This window comes from Euleptes europaea, chromosome 8 (assembly GCF_029931775.1).
Source record: "Euleptes europaea isolate rEulEur1 chromosome 8, rEulEur1.hap1, whole genome shotgun sequence".
NCBI lineage: Eukaryota > Metazoa > Chordata > Lepidosauria > Squamata > Sphaerodactylidae > Euleptes > Euleptes europaea.
Window position 1 is genome coordinate 73,786,826 of NC_079319.1, and position 16,837 is coordinate 73,803,662.

General features: G+C 41.6%; 1 protein-coding gene across 1 annotated transcript in view; it reads right to left on the reverse strand.

The window, feature by feature from the left end:
* The window catches only part of LOC130482149 (enoyl-CoA delta isomerase 2-like), a 37,604-nt gene extending 23,838 nt beyond the window's left edge, over positions 1 to 13,766 (reverse strand). Inside the window, exons 1-5 of the mRNA XM_056854964.1 lie at positions 13,710 to 13,766; positions 13,532 to 13,582; positions 10,904 to 11,071; positions 2,854 to 2,923; positions 1,045 to 1,135 (exon numbers count right to left, since the gene is read on the reverse strand). Of these exons, the coding sequence (XP_056710942.1) occupies positions 1,045 to 1,135; positions 2,854 to 2,923; positions 10,904 to 11,071; positions 13,532 to 13,582; positions 13,710 to 13,766 (437 nt within the window). The remainder of the gene's footprint in view (positions 1 to 1,044; positions 1,136 to 2,853; positions 2,924 to 10,903; positions 11,072 to 13,531; positions 13,583 to 13,709) is intronic.
* Between the last annotated feature and the right edge of the window lie 3,071 nt (positions 13,767 to 16,837).

A 16,837-nucleotide genomic window follows, 5' to 3' on the forward strand; every position in this document is an offset into this window, starting at 1 on the left:
TAGCCACAGAAGTACAGTGATTGACTACTTCAGGGTTGCCAGCTCCAGGTTGGGAAATACCTGGAGATTTTTGGAGCAGAGCCTTAGAAGGGCAGGATTTGGGGAGGAGAGGGACTTCAATGCCATAGAGTCCAATTGCCAAAGCGGCCATTTTCTCCAGGTGAACTGATCTCTGTCGGCTGGAGATCAGTTGTAATAGCAGGAGCTCTCCTGCCACCATCTGGAGGTTATGCCAATAACTCACTCTACTGTAAATAGTAATGATGCAAATAAAACAGTAGTAGGCAAAATTGAATGAGGCAATAGGCAATGGATAGCAGGCAGCAAAACAGCCGAGGCTGTAACTATATTACAAAGAAATTAATATCCAAATAAAGCTAAGCAGCAAGGGTTACAAAGCAAGGAAATAACAATGTCAAGAAAAAAATCAGCTGGAGTTGCTGATAATGAGTGCAAAAAGGTTCATATAAGACATAGAGTCATATTATAGTCAATTTCAATATCAATGTGTCTTCAGGCAATGGAGATACAGATGGTAACGCGGCTCCGGACGTATTCCAGCGTTTTCACTACAAAAGTAGCTTCATCAGCCAAAAGGCTTAATATTACTATTCCTAGGATTAAAGTGGAGCAGCCCGTCAGGGCAAGCAGCTTTTGGATCCTGAGAGAATTTTAAAAATATTGTGTGGTATTGTGTGTTGCCTGACCTGAATAGTCCAGGCTAGCCTTTCATCAGATCTTGGAAGCTAAGCAGTGTCCACCATGGTTAGTACTTGAATGGGAGACCACCAAAGAGGTCCACACTTGCTAAGCAGAGGCAGACAGTGGCAAACCACCTCTCTTCATCTCTTGCCTTGAAAATCCTATGGGGTCGCCATAAGTTGGCTACAACTTGACACCACTTTCTACCACCAATGTGTGATACTTGAAGGAGCTCAGTAGATTGTTTACATCAGTGCTATGAGCTGTAATTGCCATCTGGGTTGTGTCTGTCTGTAAATCAAGCATTTAATACTGAGAATGTATTTAAAAATTCCTTCTTACACCAGCAACTTTTCACCATTTTGCATGATCTCATCTAAATTTTCAGCAAAATTCTTGAGATCGTTTCCACTACTGAAGTAATCGCCACATCCTACAAAAACAACAACAGAAAACTCACCTTAACAAGAATCCAACAAGGATATTTAAGTTCAGCATATTGATTTACCACAGTGAGAACTATAATACAATAAATCTGGATAGAGTTCTAGGGGTATGGGAACAGATGATATTGCAGTTAGTTTTTATGTTATGCATATTTCTGGTGTCCACTTTTCTTTATGGACGTCTAAAACACTGGTATGTGTTAAGGAAACACAAGACAGCACAAGAAACTGCACTAAATTGAGGCTGACCATGGGTCTGTCAAGGTCACTGTTGTCTACTCTTAGTGGCTCTTCAGGATCTTGGACAGAGGTGCAAAGTAGATGCTCTACCACTGAGCCATGGCCACTCCACTGTTGGGTCCTTGTTTTTCATTCTGATCTTGTTCAGCTATAACTGCTGCACCAAGACACATTTGCTAATGCATAATCATTAAGCTAATTTTGGAGTTACAACCTGATCTTATTAGAGAGCCAGCGTGGTGTGGTGGTTAAGAGTGGTGGACTCTAATCTGGAGTTTGATTCCCCTCCCCACTCTTCCACATGAAGCCAGCTGGGTGACCTTGGGCTAGTCACAGTTCTCTTAGGCCATTTATGCATGGCTTTTTTTGCATTGGATTTGCTGCAATCTAGTTACACATTTTCCCCATCCTAATTCTCAAAACTCAATAGTAAGCCCCCATGCAGAGTTTTGAGAATTCGGATGGGGAAAATGTGCATCTAGAGAGTGGCAAATCCAAGGAAAACCTCCCATGCATAAACAGCCTTAGAGCTTTCTCAGCCTCACCTACCTCACAAGGTGTCTGTTGTGGGGAGAGGAAGGAAAGAAGATTGTAAGCTGGTTTGATTCTCAGTAAAAGGTAGAGAAAATCGGCATATAAAATCAACTCTTCTTCTTTGTCTTTTATAATTCTCTCTTTTATTTCTGTAGCTTTTGTTATAGTTAATGAATAATCTTAATAAATGACTGATGGAAGACTTGTAGCCAATATGTCCTCACACTTCCCCATGAGTAGCACACAGTCCCTTTTCTTCTTAAGAACCAATGTATGGTTCTTCTTAAGAACCATATCTCATACCTGATTCCGTTGGTACAGGAGTTTTAAGGAAAGACTAGAACCCCTTTTCAGACATTTGATTTTGGGGCTCTATCCACATATAACAAGATTGCATGTTACACATGATCCTCTTGATATGCATGGTTGCTATTCTGTATGAATGGAGCAATGTGTGCATTTTCCATGCACATTCAGCTATGTTATGCACAAATATGTTCCCTCAAAAATCTGGGGTTCTGTTCACACATACCAAAGTTGAATGCTCATAGAAGATATACACTTTGTCCCATTTACACAAAATGGTGGCTGCGCATATCAGAGGATAACACAGAATGTGTACTAAGATTATGTGCTCTTGACCATCTGAAAAGGCCTTAGAAGGCCCAGCCCTGTTCTACCATGAAGCCAATATAGTTCACAGGTTTTTAGCATTTACATTTTCGAGCATTTCTCCACAACCATGAAAGCTGGAAACACATGCCCCTTTTTAATGACCAAAGTCCGAGTTTTGCAGGAAAATCTAGACAAATTTTAGGCTGCGAAAGATTATCTTTCATTCTACTGGGCAGATGTTCAGCCTTTCTATTCGTAGTACGCATTTGGCTTCTGTTAACAAACCTCCTCATAGAACTCCCAAGAGTCTAAATACCTGTTATAACAGTTAGAGTGGAGTCATCCTTGGCAGCTTCATCAAGCTCTTGCATAATTTCTTCATACATCTAAACAAAAGGAGAAATGGGAGAATGGTGGGAGGAAGGAGAACAGTTATCTATTCCTATCTAAATAATATCTAAATAGGCAGAACATGATCAAAATCATTCAGAGGAATCACTTACGAAATTTCTTTATTCCTGTGTGACCTATGACTTCATTCAGAAGTAATGAGGAACCACCATTAGTAGGGTTGCCAACAGGTGGTGGGTGGAGATCTCCCACTATTACAACTGGATCTCCAGGCAACAGAGATCAGTTTATCTGGAGAAAATGGCCACTTTGGAAGGTGAACTCTATGGCATTATGCCCCATTGAAGTCCCTCCCCTCAACAAACACCACCCTCCTAAGGCTCCACCTCCAAACTCTCCAGGTATTTCCTAAACCTGAGATGGCTACCCTAACCATTAGTCATTATCTGAATTACAATGCAATCCTAAATAGAGTTGCATTCTTTTAAGCCCATGACATCATCGGACATAGAAGGCTGTAACTTCGCTTAAGATGACAGAGTCAGCATGGTGTAGTGGTTAAAGTGTTGGACTAGGATTGGGGAAATCCAGATTCGAATCCCCCACTTATGCCACGGAGCTTTGGTAGGTGACCTTGGGCCAATCACACACTCTCAGCCTAACTCTGCAGTAGCGCAGGGATAAAATGGAGGAGAGAATGATGTAAGCCACTTTGGGTCCCCATTAGGGTGAAAGGTAGGATATAAATGCAGTAAAAAAATTTAAAATGAAAATGGCACAGTTAGCCTTGGAAGTCCTTGAGTGCTCATGCACACTTTCCTACCATTTTCTCCTCTTGCACATGGCACAGGAATTTGAAGCTTCTGATTTCCCAAGATCAGTCAGAATGACAAACAGCAATTTGTTCACCTGCCTACAAACACGATTCCCTAGTTTGTCATTTTGTCCAATTCATCCAGTGTTGGGCATACAGAAGTCTTCAGTTTCTGACCTGTAGATAAGGTGAAGAGAAAGAAAGAGTGGACTTCCATAGTTTGTTCCTATATTTACCAACCATGGTTGGAGTGGAGATTACATCTGAATGCTACACTAGACACCTCTTCAGTTTTTATAGCTCTGATTGAATGTGACAGTTAGCCAGACTGGATTCCAAAATGGATATTATGGTTTATAATGTTTAATCTATTGTTTCTGCTTAAAACTTGTTTTTAATGTTGATTTTTAAAATATTGCTATGTTTTTTCCCCTTAGTGTTGCAAATACCTTGGAGGCCAGGGTGGCAGATAAGGCTGAATACGGATATTAGTGGTTTCCTGCTTGGTCACTGGTGATAAGTATGGATTCAGCTTCAGTATGCCACAGCTAATGCAGTTTAGGAATGATCAGAATAGTGAATAGACATTGTAAGCAGTCGGACCCCTCCTCCCGCGTAGGGGTGCCATGAAGGCATGGGGGGGGGGGGGCGAAAGACTGGCATAAGAGTAAGACCCTGCTCCCTACAAAATGGATGCCTCTTAGAGAGTTTTGGGATCCATCTTGTGTGTCAAGCCTGGCCATCCCCTGGCCCTACGCTGTGCCTAGCTGGACAACGGGGCCAGCTAATCCCCATTGTGTCACCCTAAGGTGATTCAATCAGTTCTCCAAGCAGACCATTACTTACCCTATCTGCACCCATCCCAGCAATCAATCAATATTCAAAAGAATACCCCTGGCATTTTCTTGGGTCCTAACAATTAATCAAGCCTCTCCTATCTTTTTGTTGGAATCCCAGAAAAGCAATAGATTCTTTGCCTCTGGCTTTTCTGCCAGCTTACCTCATATTGCCTCAGGACCCATTTTGGGGTATAAATATTGGTCCTTTGGCCATGCATAGTATGTGAGTGTTCTGGATTTGTGTGCACACACCCCACTTGTATGTGAGCTCTTTCCTTTGCTCCTGGAAACGCTGGTTGTTTTCCTCTTCAGCTCTGCTTTCCCTGGATGTCCCTTCAATACTGGTAACTATCACCCATCCCTGAAACCCTATCCAACATCCTCTCTTTTCTCTTAGTCAGCGTTTGCATACTTCGTGTGCTCAAAATATATTTCTTGTTTTTTTATTTTTATTCTTTAATAAAACCATATTTCATTTGAGAGTTTTCACCCAGGACTATCCTGATATATGTAGGTTATCAATCCCAGTTACCCCCTCTTGCTCTCTGTCTCCAGCTAATTCCCTCAAACTAAAGTGGAGACTGTCTACTTAGGGTACCAACAACAGCAAGGATTTGAACATCTACGTAATATATTATGAAACATTGATATCTGGAATGCTGAGCAGTGGTTGTAATAATAGCATTTATATCACACATTTCAAACATTCAAAGCTTTTAACACATATTAGCTTGGTTATCCTTCCATTGTGGGCATTTCTTTTCAGAACTGACATATGCAGTCTCTTTCAGTCAAGTCAGTTGAGTTTTATTACATGACCAAAGCTGTCACAGTATTGCAAACATAATCATATATCATAAGAACCTTTGTCAAAGCAAACCAATTTGTCACAGTTTAACAGAGTGAACTTTACAGAGTCATTCTTAGTGTTTGCAGTTTCTTCTGAATATTGTGCAGCCCATGTGTACAACAGTCATTCGAGAGAAAAACATGCACCCAACATTTGGGGAAATGGCCAACCCTGCTTCACATCAAGAAAGGGGCCATCCAGGGGATATATGCATGTTGTAGGTTTTCAGCTAGGAGGGAAGGCAGCATAGTATAGCCTGATCTTGTCAGATCTTGGCTACTCACCAGGGTCAGTACTTGGAAGGGAGACCACCAAGGAAGGTTTTGCAGATGAAGGCAATGGAAAACAGTCTCTGCTTCTCACTTGCAAGGATTTGAGCATCCCTTGTTGGGATCACCATAAGTCAGCAGCGACTTGACAGCCGTTTAATTACACACAGGTTTTCAACTGCATCTAGACCACACGGGCAAGTCTTTTTACTGAAATATTCTGACACATCCCTAAATTTCATCAGCTGAAATGGGAATGCATTAAATGTTTGCTTTAACTGTGATGTTTTCTTTCTAACAGGCAATTTGGGGATCTTAGGTACTGCTTCAAAAGAAAAACCAAGAGGAATCCTGGATGCCTGATTTGCATCTCCTTAGTAGTTTATGAATCTGAGGCAGCCAAAAATTACTGTATAGTAGAGAATGTATGTGTTCCTTTAAACATACTTTGGGGAGCCTGGAACTGTCCATGTATTGTAATTTCAACCAGTACTTTAACACAGTAAATCTTATTTTAGTGGGGGAAAGAACATGTATTTGTTTGTTTGTTTACTTGATTTTTAGGCTGCCCTTTCCTGGCCAAGCCAGGCGCAGAGAGGCTCACAACACTTTAAAAAAATATCTAAAAGCAGTATATGGTTACATAAAATGCAACAATAAAACCAGCAACCTTTCTGACCCAGCAACAGATACACCGATAATATAACAATAATACAGCAATTTGTACTATTTGTGGGAAATAGCAGAGGCGGAGACAGAGGAGGGAAAGGAGAAGGGGGGTCAGCCAGATGGAAGACCATCACTGGCCTCAACCATATGCCTGGTGGAATGGCTCAGTTTTACAGCTGTGCATAAAACATTTTTTTTATTTATTTTTTGGGTTCGAATTTATCAAACTGGAAATTTTTGAAAAATCTGAAAAACCTGGATTTTTCAAAAAAATTCGGGTTTGATAAACCCAAACCCAAAACATACTGGAAAAAACCGAAACTGTCAGATCTGCCCTGCCGAACTTCTTCGAGGTCCAGAGAAGTCCGGCGGGATGTATCTGTCTGCAGTCCAGCCTGTGTCACTTCTCTGGACTCTAGAGGGGGCAGGGAAGAGAGGAGGGGAAGGGAATGGCAATGAGACCAAAATGGCAACAAAAATTCAGCATTATTTGGAATCTGCTTATCCGGCTCCATTTACTGCGGCCTTTTAAAATGCTCATATAGATGTTAAGCAGCATTGGGGAGAGTATCACCCCCTAGAATCATAGACTTGGAAGGGACCACTAGGGTCATCTAGTCCAACCCCCTGCACAATGCAAGAAATTCCAAACTATCCCCCCACACACACATCCAGTGACCCATACTGCATGCCCAGAAGATGGCCAAGATGCCCTCCCTGGAGGGCTCTACATGCCAAGGGCACAGTGTTGATACCCAGCACTCTCTCAGCCAGTCTGGTGTAGTGGTTAAGAGCAGTGGACTCTGATCTGGAGAACTGGGTTTCATTCCCCACTCCTCCACATGAGCGGCAGAGGCTACTCTGGTGAACTGGAAGTGTTTCCCCACTCCTTCACATGAAGCCAGCTGGGTGACCTTGGGCTAGTCACACTCACTCGGCCTCACCTACCTTACAGGGTGTCTGTTTTGGAAAGAGGAAGGGAAGGTGATTGTAAGCCCATTTGATTCTTCCTTAAGTGGTAGAGAAAGTCAGCATATAAAAACCAACTCTTTTCTTCTCTCCTCTTGTGCCACCCTCTGTCCCCGACCCTGAAGAACTGAGATGAACTCTCCCACATATCCCAGCATCTGCAAGGCGGGGGGCCGATAGATCATGATCAACCACATCAAACACTGCCATTAGATCTAACAAAACGAGCAGCATTGATCTGCCCCAGTGCAGCTGTCACCAGAGATCATCTGTGAGGGTGACCAGCTCTGTCTTTGTCCCGTGGCCAGGGCGGAAGCCAGATTGGAATGAGCCCAGTGCCGATATGTCCCCAGGCTGCTCTACTGCTGCTCTCTCAACTACCTTGTCTAGGAAAGATCAATTAGATAGCAGGCAGTAGTTGGCTGGATCATAAGGATCCAGTGATGTTTTTTTTTTCATCAGCTGCCTTACCACAGCCTCCTTCAGATTCCCTGGAAAATCCCTGAACTCATGGATAAGTTGATAATACTCTCCAGGTGGACCTGAATCCCATCACCACCAGCTTTCACCAGCCATCATGGGCATGGGTCAAGGAGACACATGGTAGGCTTCACAGCAGCTAGGATCCTGTCGACTTTGGGCTGGGAGAGTTGATTGAAGTGGTCCAATACAGGACCAGAAGATGGCCAAGGGGCCTCCAGTTCACTGACCGTAGCAATGGCTGGGAGATCCTGGTGGAGCGCCAAGATTTTATCCACAAAAAAACTTGAAAAAGCCTCACAGCTAATGGCCAAATAATTAGATTTTTGGAAACCCTTGAAGAGGGGTGTTAATTACCTAATCACCCTAAACAAATGTGCCAGGTGTGAGCTAGCAAGTGCAATGGAGGCTGCATAAAATTGGTTTTTAACAGACTTCACCACCATCTTATAGGATCTCATAAACATCCTATAAGATGCTCTTGCAGCCTCGTCATGAGTTCGCCACCATACTCGTTATAGTTGTTTCTTCCTTCATAGCTCCATGGTGTACCATGGGACTACTTTGGAGTGGTGGTGAAGAGAATGTTGAGAAGCAATCTCGTCAATGGCTTCAGATAACCGGCTATGCCAGTCATCCACCAGCTCATCCAATGAGTCACCAGGGGGCATCGGGTGCTGCAGAACATTCTGAAAATCAATTGGATCCATTCATTTCCACGGGCGAGCATAAATCATCTTGCTGCCTATGCATGGAGGAGGCGGGACACCCAGCTGTGCTTTCAGGGCAAAGTAGTCTGACCATGGCACTCTGTCAGTAGAGACCAGACTCACATCCACCCCCATCCAAAAGATCAGATTCAGTGTGTGTCCTGCTTGGTGTGCGGGACCTGAAACAATCTGTGAAAATCTCACTGTCACCTGGAAGACACCAGGTCCAATGTATCACTTTCTAATAGAAGCAGCAGAACAGCATGAGCACTGAGTCTTGACGGGACCAAAAGTGATCAATGGAATTTATTTTGAGCCATATAATTCCCCAACAAATCTCAACGGCCCTAAATCTCAACACAAATAAAAGTGACACCACTCCTTTGAAATCAGATTGAAAACTAATGGCAGAATTTGACTCCCTGAAATCTCTAAAATGATTGCCTATATTGTGATTATTTGGTGATCAAGTAATACAATAGGCTATTTACTGCCCTTAATCTGAGCCCTATGCAGTCACTTTTGAAATGAATGTGTTTATAAGAACAGTCAGAAATGGATGGCTGCCAGCTTGTGTAATGCTCATGAAGTGAAGATATAAAATCTTTTTACAGTCTCTGGGGTACTTCTGAAGGTGAAAGCAGCTATGACTTGGGGCATTAAAATTGCGCAGTTGCTCTAAACCAGGAGAAATCAGATGGAAAGCATGGTCATTGGGATAAAACCGGCTATTTAGAATGAATTTTGTCTCCCATCTTGTCTGGCTCTCATTATAACGTCCTCTGGTTCTAGTAGCTTTCCATCCTGCATTATTGGGGGCATTTATGAAAAATCATTAAACAAATGAACTACATAAATGCTAATTCTATTAAGTCAATAATAACCATGTGGTCAGTTCTTGGAAGGTTACAGAAAGTGAACTGGAAATGAAATAAAATAGGTCACAGAGGATTCTCATAGCCGTGGACTGATATAGTTTCACAATGTATTATGCATGTGCATGCATGCTGTTATATGTAAAAATATGAACTTCTGCCCCAAATAAAAAGCATCTTATTTATTTTCATTTTCACTCTTGTCTAGAAAAGAGCTGTAGTTGTTTCAGTAAAAAAGGCACAGAAACAGTTCACAGTTTATTTAAAAACCTACTAAAATATCCTAATTAAGGGCCTATTGATTTTCTGAGATGTTGCAGCTTCAGAGCAAGAGTGGCAGTAATTCCTCATGTGCAGAATCCAAACCACTGACCAAGTTTGTTTCAAATGTCATTGATTCTGAGGTTGTTAGCTGAATCAACTATCCCTGTCTGCACAGGCAGCAAAATCCCCATGTGTTCTTTTCCACACGCTTTGGTTCTAGTAAGATGTTTGCATCTACTTCTCTGTGTATAAAATAGATCTAACTTATATTTTACTTCTGCAGCTTCATAGCCACCCAAAAACATAATTCCCATGATGTCAGGCCACCTTGCAACAGAGGTGTCAATAACCTGGGTTACTCAAATCATTCTCCACTGGCACATCAGCAGTCGTTACAGCAGTAACTATGCAATCCAGGCAACCAACATTGTCAACCGAACAGCTCTGTCAATTGCAGATTCAACGTTTGAATCTGACAATAACTGAGCAGTTTGTCATCAGCATTTTGAATACAGATTTTTTAAATGTCAAGGGTGATTACAGCGGTCCTCATATTTATATTTTCATAAAATTTAGTTCATTGTTTTTACACAACAGTGAAAATTATATGTTGTAATTGAAACCATGACATTAAACCAAAGAGAAAGAGAGCTGGATTTATATGAGTTCAAGTGAAACCTTTGTTTACAAAAGTTTGAGAGAGACCGCAAGCACTTGTGGGGAAAAGGTCTTATTCTTGAACTCAGCGATAAACTCTTTTTATAAGTGCAAAGTTCAAAATTCATAGCCAACCAACCTATGAGTGGCCAAACGCATTTGGCTAAAACATATTAATACTTAAAGGGCACTTTAAATATAGTCATTTTCTTGGCATAAAACAGATTCTCTAATTATCCAAGGAATTTTGGGGGTGGATAGTTCCAATGGGTTTCAGCCTCTAATTAACTCTAATTTCAGTGGGCTTCAACCCTTCATCATTTATGTAAATCAGGGATCAAAATCATTACAAGGTTTTATTTTTTTAAAAAATAGCTCATATGAAAAAAAAAACTTTATGAAAGGCAATTATCAAGAAAGCTCCATAAAATCAGTTGCATCTATGAGAACAATTTTTTTTGATAGATAATGGATTTCCATGTGCCCGACCCACTAGCTGATTTAACTGGAACCACATGCCTGCTGTTAATTTCAAATTTGGCTGTGCCATACTGGTATTTGATGCATAAAGCAATGACTCTAGATCCTGTAACTAGCAGCTTCTGCTTGCTCTACTCACCACAAGATTGATAGCATTTTTCTTGTCTGGGCGATTCAGCATTATCTTTGTGATCTTATCCTCTGTGGTAACGAGAATGGTCTTATATTTGCCTACCTCTTCATTGATGGGAGAATCACAAAAAGCCAGGCTGGGCTGGGTGTCCACAGATGTAGGGCTGACTGCATTCTGTATTCAGCAAAATATAAAATTACTAAAAAAAACAAAAACAAAAAATCCAAGAATGCAAAGTCTTTCTCATCTTATTCTTTAGATAGATAGATCGATTATTTGCGGCCCTTGGCCAGATAAAATAAGATACATGGACTAAAATGGTCTTACCGACAAAGATTTACAGTCTGAGTCTTACATCACTTTAAAAATAATAAAAAATAATAAAATAAATAATATCCAAGTTCCATCTGCCATTTGGACTAAGAGACTACTCTGTGGCAACGAATTTTCATTGCTGCCGTACAAAATTTGGCTACCTGAGAAGTGATTGAGGGATTATCTCCTTGTAGTAGCTTTTCTATCTTTTCTCTTTCTCTTATTATTTATTTTTGCACTGTAATTGTGTCCCACTTTCCCCTTTTCCAAAAGATAGGTTTATGCTGTTTTTTCCATATATATATATATATTTTCAGGAACAGATAAGCCAGACAAAAAAGCAGAGGGAGAATCCTGGAGATTCTGACAAATATGGAGCTGGATTCCGTGGAGATGCTCACCTCTGGAAGAAGGTGCCTTCTTCAAGGCTAGGGTGGTTTTGCTGGAGGAAAAAAAACCTCTACCAGCTGAATGGAGCCACGGGATCCAGTCCAAGCAATAGAATATAGTTAAAACTAGATACGTTTGCAGATCTGTGTTTTTCCTACATTGTTGTTGTTATTGTTATTAAATATTGCATATTTTATTGTATTTTTAAAAATTAGTGTAGGCTTTGCATGTGGAAGGATGATTCAGAAATTACATCTATTTTGAAGATTCTGATTCTGTATGAAAATGGCAGCCACATAGATGCTACAGGGGCTATTACCATGCCTCATCTTTTTGACCTTGAAAACATGGAGAGCCTCAGTTTTACAGCAGCCAGAGATGGTGCGGCTGAGGCGCCACCAAGGTGCCTCCAATGAGGTTTCCCATCCACTGTGAGGCTAAAAAAGGGTATTTAAAAAAATAAAAACTTGAAAAAAAAGGGGAAGCCTGATTGAAAACAGCGATGCTGTGCCAACAAAAAGGTGGTGTGGCACCGCTGTTGCTTCAGGGGCATTCACAGGTCAAAAGGGGTCTGGGATGCCCTCTGAATGCCCTGGGAATGCCTCCCAGGATGTTGGTGCAGGGACTTGTACTGGGAGGACGCTCGTGGGAGGCTGTGCCAGCGTCCAAGGGCCACGCTGCCCCTGTGATCCAGGGGGGCTGACGTAACTAGCACTACGCTGGTGTTCATACCAGTTTGCACAGCGCAAGTGGCATGGACGCCAGCATAGGGATCACGTCGCCTCCTAAGGCGATTGGGCCCCCAGCCTCAGGAATGGGCTGATTTCAGCCCTGATTTCAAACAATGCCAACTGTCATGTTAGCAGGCCAGTATCAGCATATACCAGTTGCTCAACAGGTATGTATCTGTGGAGCCCTGGAATTGAAGGACCTTCCTCATTATGTCCTGTCCTCTGACCTTTACTCAATGCCCAGGGACAAGTTTCTCGCAGCCATTTTAGCTAAGCTAGCCCTGAATTCAGTGGCAGATAAAATCATTTATCTTTAATCTGATGAGGATCATTATGTCACCTGTATGATGTCACTGTATGCATTGGCAGCCAAGAAGATTCGTGTCAAACTCTCGTTCTATTCTTTAATGTGCTGCAATCTGTGTTATGCCCTGGTTCTGACAATTTTAAAACTGTTTTTAATTCTGCTGTGTTTTCTTTAGTGTTATATTTGTTATTGCCTGGGCCTCACACAATAAATTTTTCCTATCTGTTACTTAGAACACTGAATGAATTTGTTTCAGCTTTATGGCGATAACAACAGGTATTTAAAACATTTGCATACAAACCCACATTTCTGACAAATGGACTAACTTGATTGTAAACACCTTGCAAAACAGTGAGACACTTGCAGTGCATTCCTAAGGAGAGTTGCTCCAGTCTAAGCCCACTGAAATGAATGGAGGAACTCTCCGTAGGAATGCACTGTTAGGAAATCATATTTTTTAATGGGAAAACCTTACATGTAGAGTGAATTTGGCATCTGTCACTCATAATTAAAAGTGTTCATTTCTTAAATAAGTACCTAGATAACTTGCATGGGCTTACTTTACTCTTGAACATTGTAGTTTTTACTCATAAGCTGCAGGGGATGGGATACTAAGCATTCATCATTTATTATACATATGTCCTTAAATGCATAAAGAGAGCACAAGTCACCAAATTGTTATCTAACAACTTAAATATCTGAAGGACAAAAATAATTGTTACTGCTTTCTGTGCAAAACGCTTTCAATTATGAAGTAAAATGAACTCAATAATTCACCCCCTTCCATGTCCTTCTGAGGAGAAAATATTTCAGAAATAGAGAGATACTTTTTAACAATACTGTTGTTTAGAAGATTGTTTTCAAGCTCTAGTCTTTCTGAATTACACTTACCTTGTTCCGCCAACTTCTGCCAAAGCCTATTTCGGTCGATTGAATCGAAAGCTGAGGACAGGTCAACAAAGGCTATAAAAAGTTGGCATTTTAATTTGACCGAGTATTTCTTAATCAGGGCTTTAAGAACTAGACAATGATCAATTGTGCTATGTTCCTTACGGAAACCGGCTCTTACCTTGTTTAGTGATCTATTATGCCATTGTGCCTTAATTTCATTGTCCAAGTGCTTCATGTTTTATGTTTGCATTCACTTTAGCAAAGAGATAAAATGGAGGTTCTTATTTATTCTCTGCAGCTCAGGTCACAGATGAAGCTCCACCCACTGGAACTCTTATGTGACATGCTTTTTTTTTTAATGCTGAAAGTATGTCACGTATATTGCTTTGATAATCCTTACAATCATTTTACAAGATAGGCTAGCGTCTTTACTATATTTAGATATACAAAGTTTATTGCAATAGCCAAGGCCAGTGCAAACAGTGTCACTTAGTGGCATATAAGACCAAGCAGTGAATCAAAATACACAGAAATTGATGCAAGTTTTTCACATATACAAAAGATTTTTTGGATTGGCTGTTGGCTAATATAGCAATGGCAGATAAGTATATTCCTGATTCCAGCTAGATGCAAATTCCACTTAATAAGTTCAAAGGTGTAAAGTATAATGCCCAACAAATGTCCATATTTTTAAATGATAGCAAAATAATGCTAATGATGTGAACTCAAAGAGATTAGGGGAAAGGGGTTCAACTTCAGGGGCTGTATTACTTTAAGAAGCTGTGTTAGGATGCTATTGTTAACAAAACACACTTCAGCAGATTGAGAAGGGTTAATATTTTGGCAAGGAAATCCAACAGCAGCCCAATGGCACTATGATTAACCATTTATTCTGGCATAAACTTTCATGAGTCAGGGCTCACTTCATCAGATGCATGAATTATTCATTCATTAGGCTGATACAACCTAATTGACGAACATTTCACGTTACAGTTGCCAGGTCTGGGTTGGGAAATACCTGGAGATTTTGGGGGTTTGGGGGGTTCTGAGGAGGGCGGGGATTGGAGAGGGGAGGGACTTCAGTGCCATAGAGTCCAATTGCCAAAGCGGCCATTTTTTCCGGGTGAACTGATCTCAATCGGCTGGAGATCAGTTGTAATAGCAGGAGATCTTCAGCTAATACCTGGAGGTTGGCAACCCTATTTCATGTGTCTCATAAAGTGAACTCTGACTCATGAAAATTTATGCTGGAATAAATTCTGTTGGTTTCTAAAGGACACACATTTGCATTTGGCAAACACAAACAAGTGACTTCTGTAGAGAGTTTGTCATGAGGTGATTGCTAAAAGCCAGAACAGACATGAAGAAAAAGACCTAGGGTCTTCCCTCTTGTTATTAAAAGCCAATTAACAGCCTCAGCTGGTTGCTCTGAAGATCAAGGAAGAGACTCTACGTAAAAGGTGCCTACCCTTTTCTAACTGTGCAGTGAATGAAACCAGGAGACTTGGATTCAACACCATGCTGAGCCCTTGAGTTTCATTGGGTGACTCTGGGCCAAGGTAGGGTTGCCAACCTGCAGGTGGTGGCTGGAGATCTCCCGCTATTATAACTGATCTCCAGGCAACAGAGATCAGTTCCCCTGGAGAAAATGGCTGCTTTGGCAATTGGACTCTATGGCATTGAAGTCCCTTCCCTCTCCAAACCCCACCCTCCTCAGGCTCCAACCCCAAAATCTCCAGGTATTTTCCAACATGGAGCTGACAACCCTATGGGGCCTGGAGATCTCCTGGAATTATGACTATCTCCAGACTACAGAGATCAATTCTCCTGGAGAAAATGGCTGCTTTGGAGGATTGACTCTGTGGCATTATATCTAGGGTTGCCAGGTCCCTCTTCTCCACCGGTGGGAAATTTTCGGGGAAGAGCCTGAGGAGTGTGGGGTTTGGAGAGGGGAGGGGCTTCAATGCCATAGAGTCCAATTGCCAAAGCAGCCATTTTCTCCAGGCGAACTGATCTCTATCGGCTGGAGGTCAGTTGTAATAGCAGGAGATCTCCAGCTAGTACCTGGAGGTTGGCAACCCAGGCATTATATCCCACTGAGGCCTTCCCAGGCTGTAGCCCCAAAATGTCCAGGAATATCCCAACCTGCGGATGGCAACCCTAGGCAAATCACTCTCTCTCAGCCTAACCCTCATCGCATAGCTTTTGTGAAGATAAAAGAGAGAGGGGCTTGTACGCTTCCCTAACCTCCTTTGAGGAAGGGCAGGATAAAAATGGAAAGAATCACTCTTTCTAGCTGTAAAGTACCCTCTATTATGATAACGAACACAGCACAATGGGGTCATCCACAGACAAGCTGGGTTTCTAGATACTTAAGGGACATAAAATTGGCTTTGTAAACAAAACCAGAAGAACAACATCTGCCCAGGAAAAAAAATACAACCGGACTGGGACTGAATATTCTCCAGGAGCCAGTGTATACTGGGTGAAGCTGAGAGTTAAAGGGGGAAAGTGGGGAACATTTGTCTGCTCAAGCCCCTGGGAGTTTTTGAATTGGGGTGGTGGTGGTTTCGAATTAGAGGACTTTTCAAATTGATCCTGTGGGGCACTCAGCTTGTATCATAAAATTCCTCATCCTCTGTGCCATGTTTATTTAGTATCTTCCTCCTCCTCTACATATATACTTGTACTGGGTTTTTTTGTAAGTTTCATAACTACTTTTGACTTTTAAGGTTGGTTTTATTTTAAAAACTTTATTTCAGTTAAAATTTGTGATATTTGCAGAAGTGCAGGGGGGAGAGAAACTTTTGTACCCTGGCTCTGTTCGCCCTGATGCTGAACAGCTGCTTAATTCACCCTCTGCCAGGCCATTTTCCTCAGTGCTTTGTCACTGGTATTCTGACACACCTTTGAGCACACAGAGGTGCAGTTCGCCCTAAGCTAAACCCATATGTATGGCTAACTCCTCCCCACTCCCAATTCCTTTTGAAGACCATTAAGATAAAAGAGTCTAGTTTTTATAAGTGTGTATGCGACTAGTTCTCCTACAGCAGCTGAAAGAAATGCATCTCAGCAAGTGAGAATCAGAATCCAAGAGGTTTCTTTGAGGGCAGAAACTTGAAAGTTGGCTAAATCTACATTTTATTTTCCCTAAGGGTCTTCTTCCACTGATTCTTTATGATACCTTTAGGTCAAAGTGGATAATAGCCATTGAAGACAAACTAAATAACCCTGGGTTTTACCCCCCTAGCACTACTTCAGTTAGGGTGGGATCAAGCGAAGTCAACTATAAACCAAAGTGTTAAA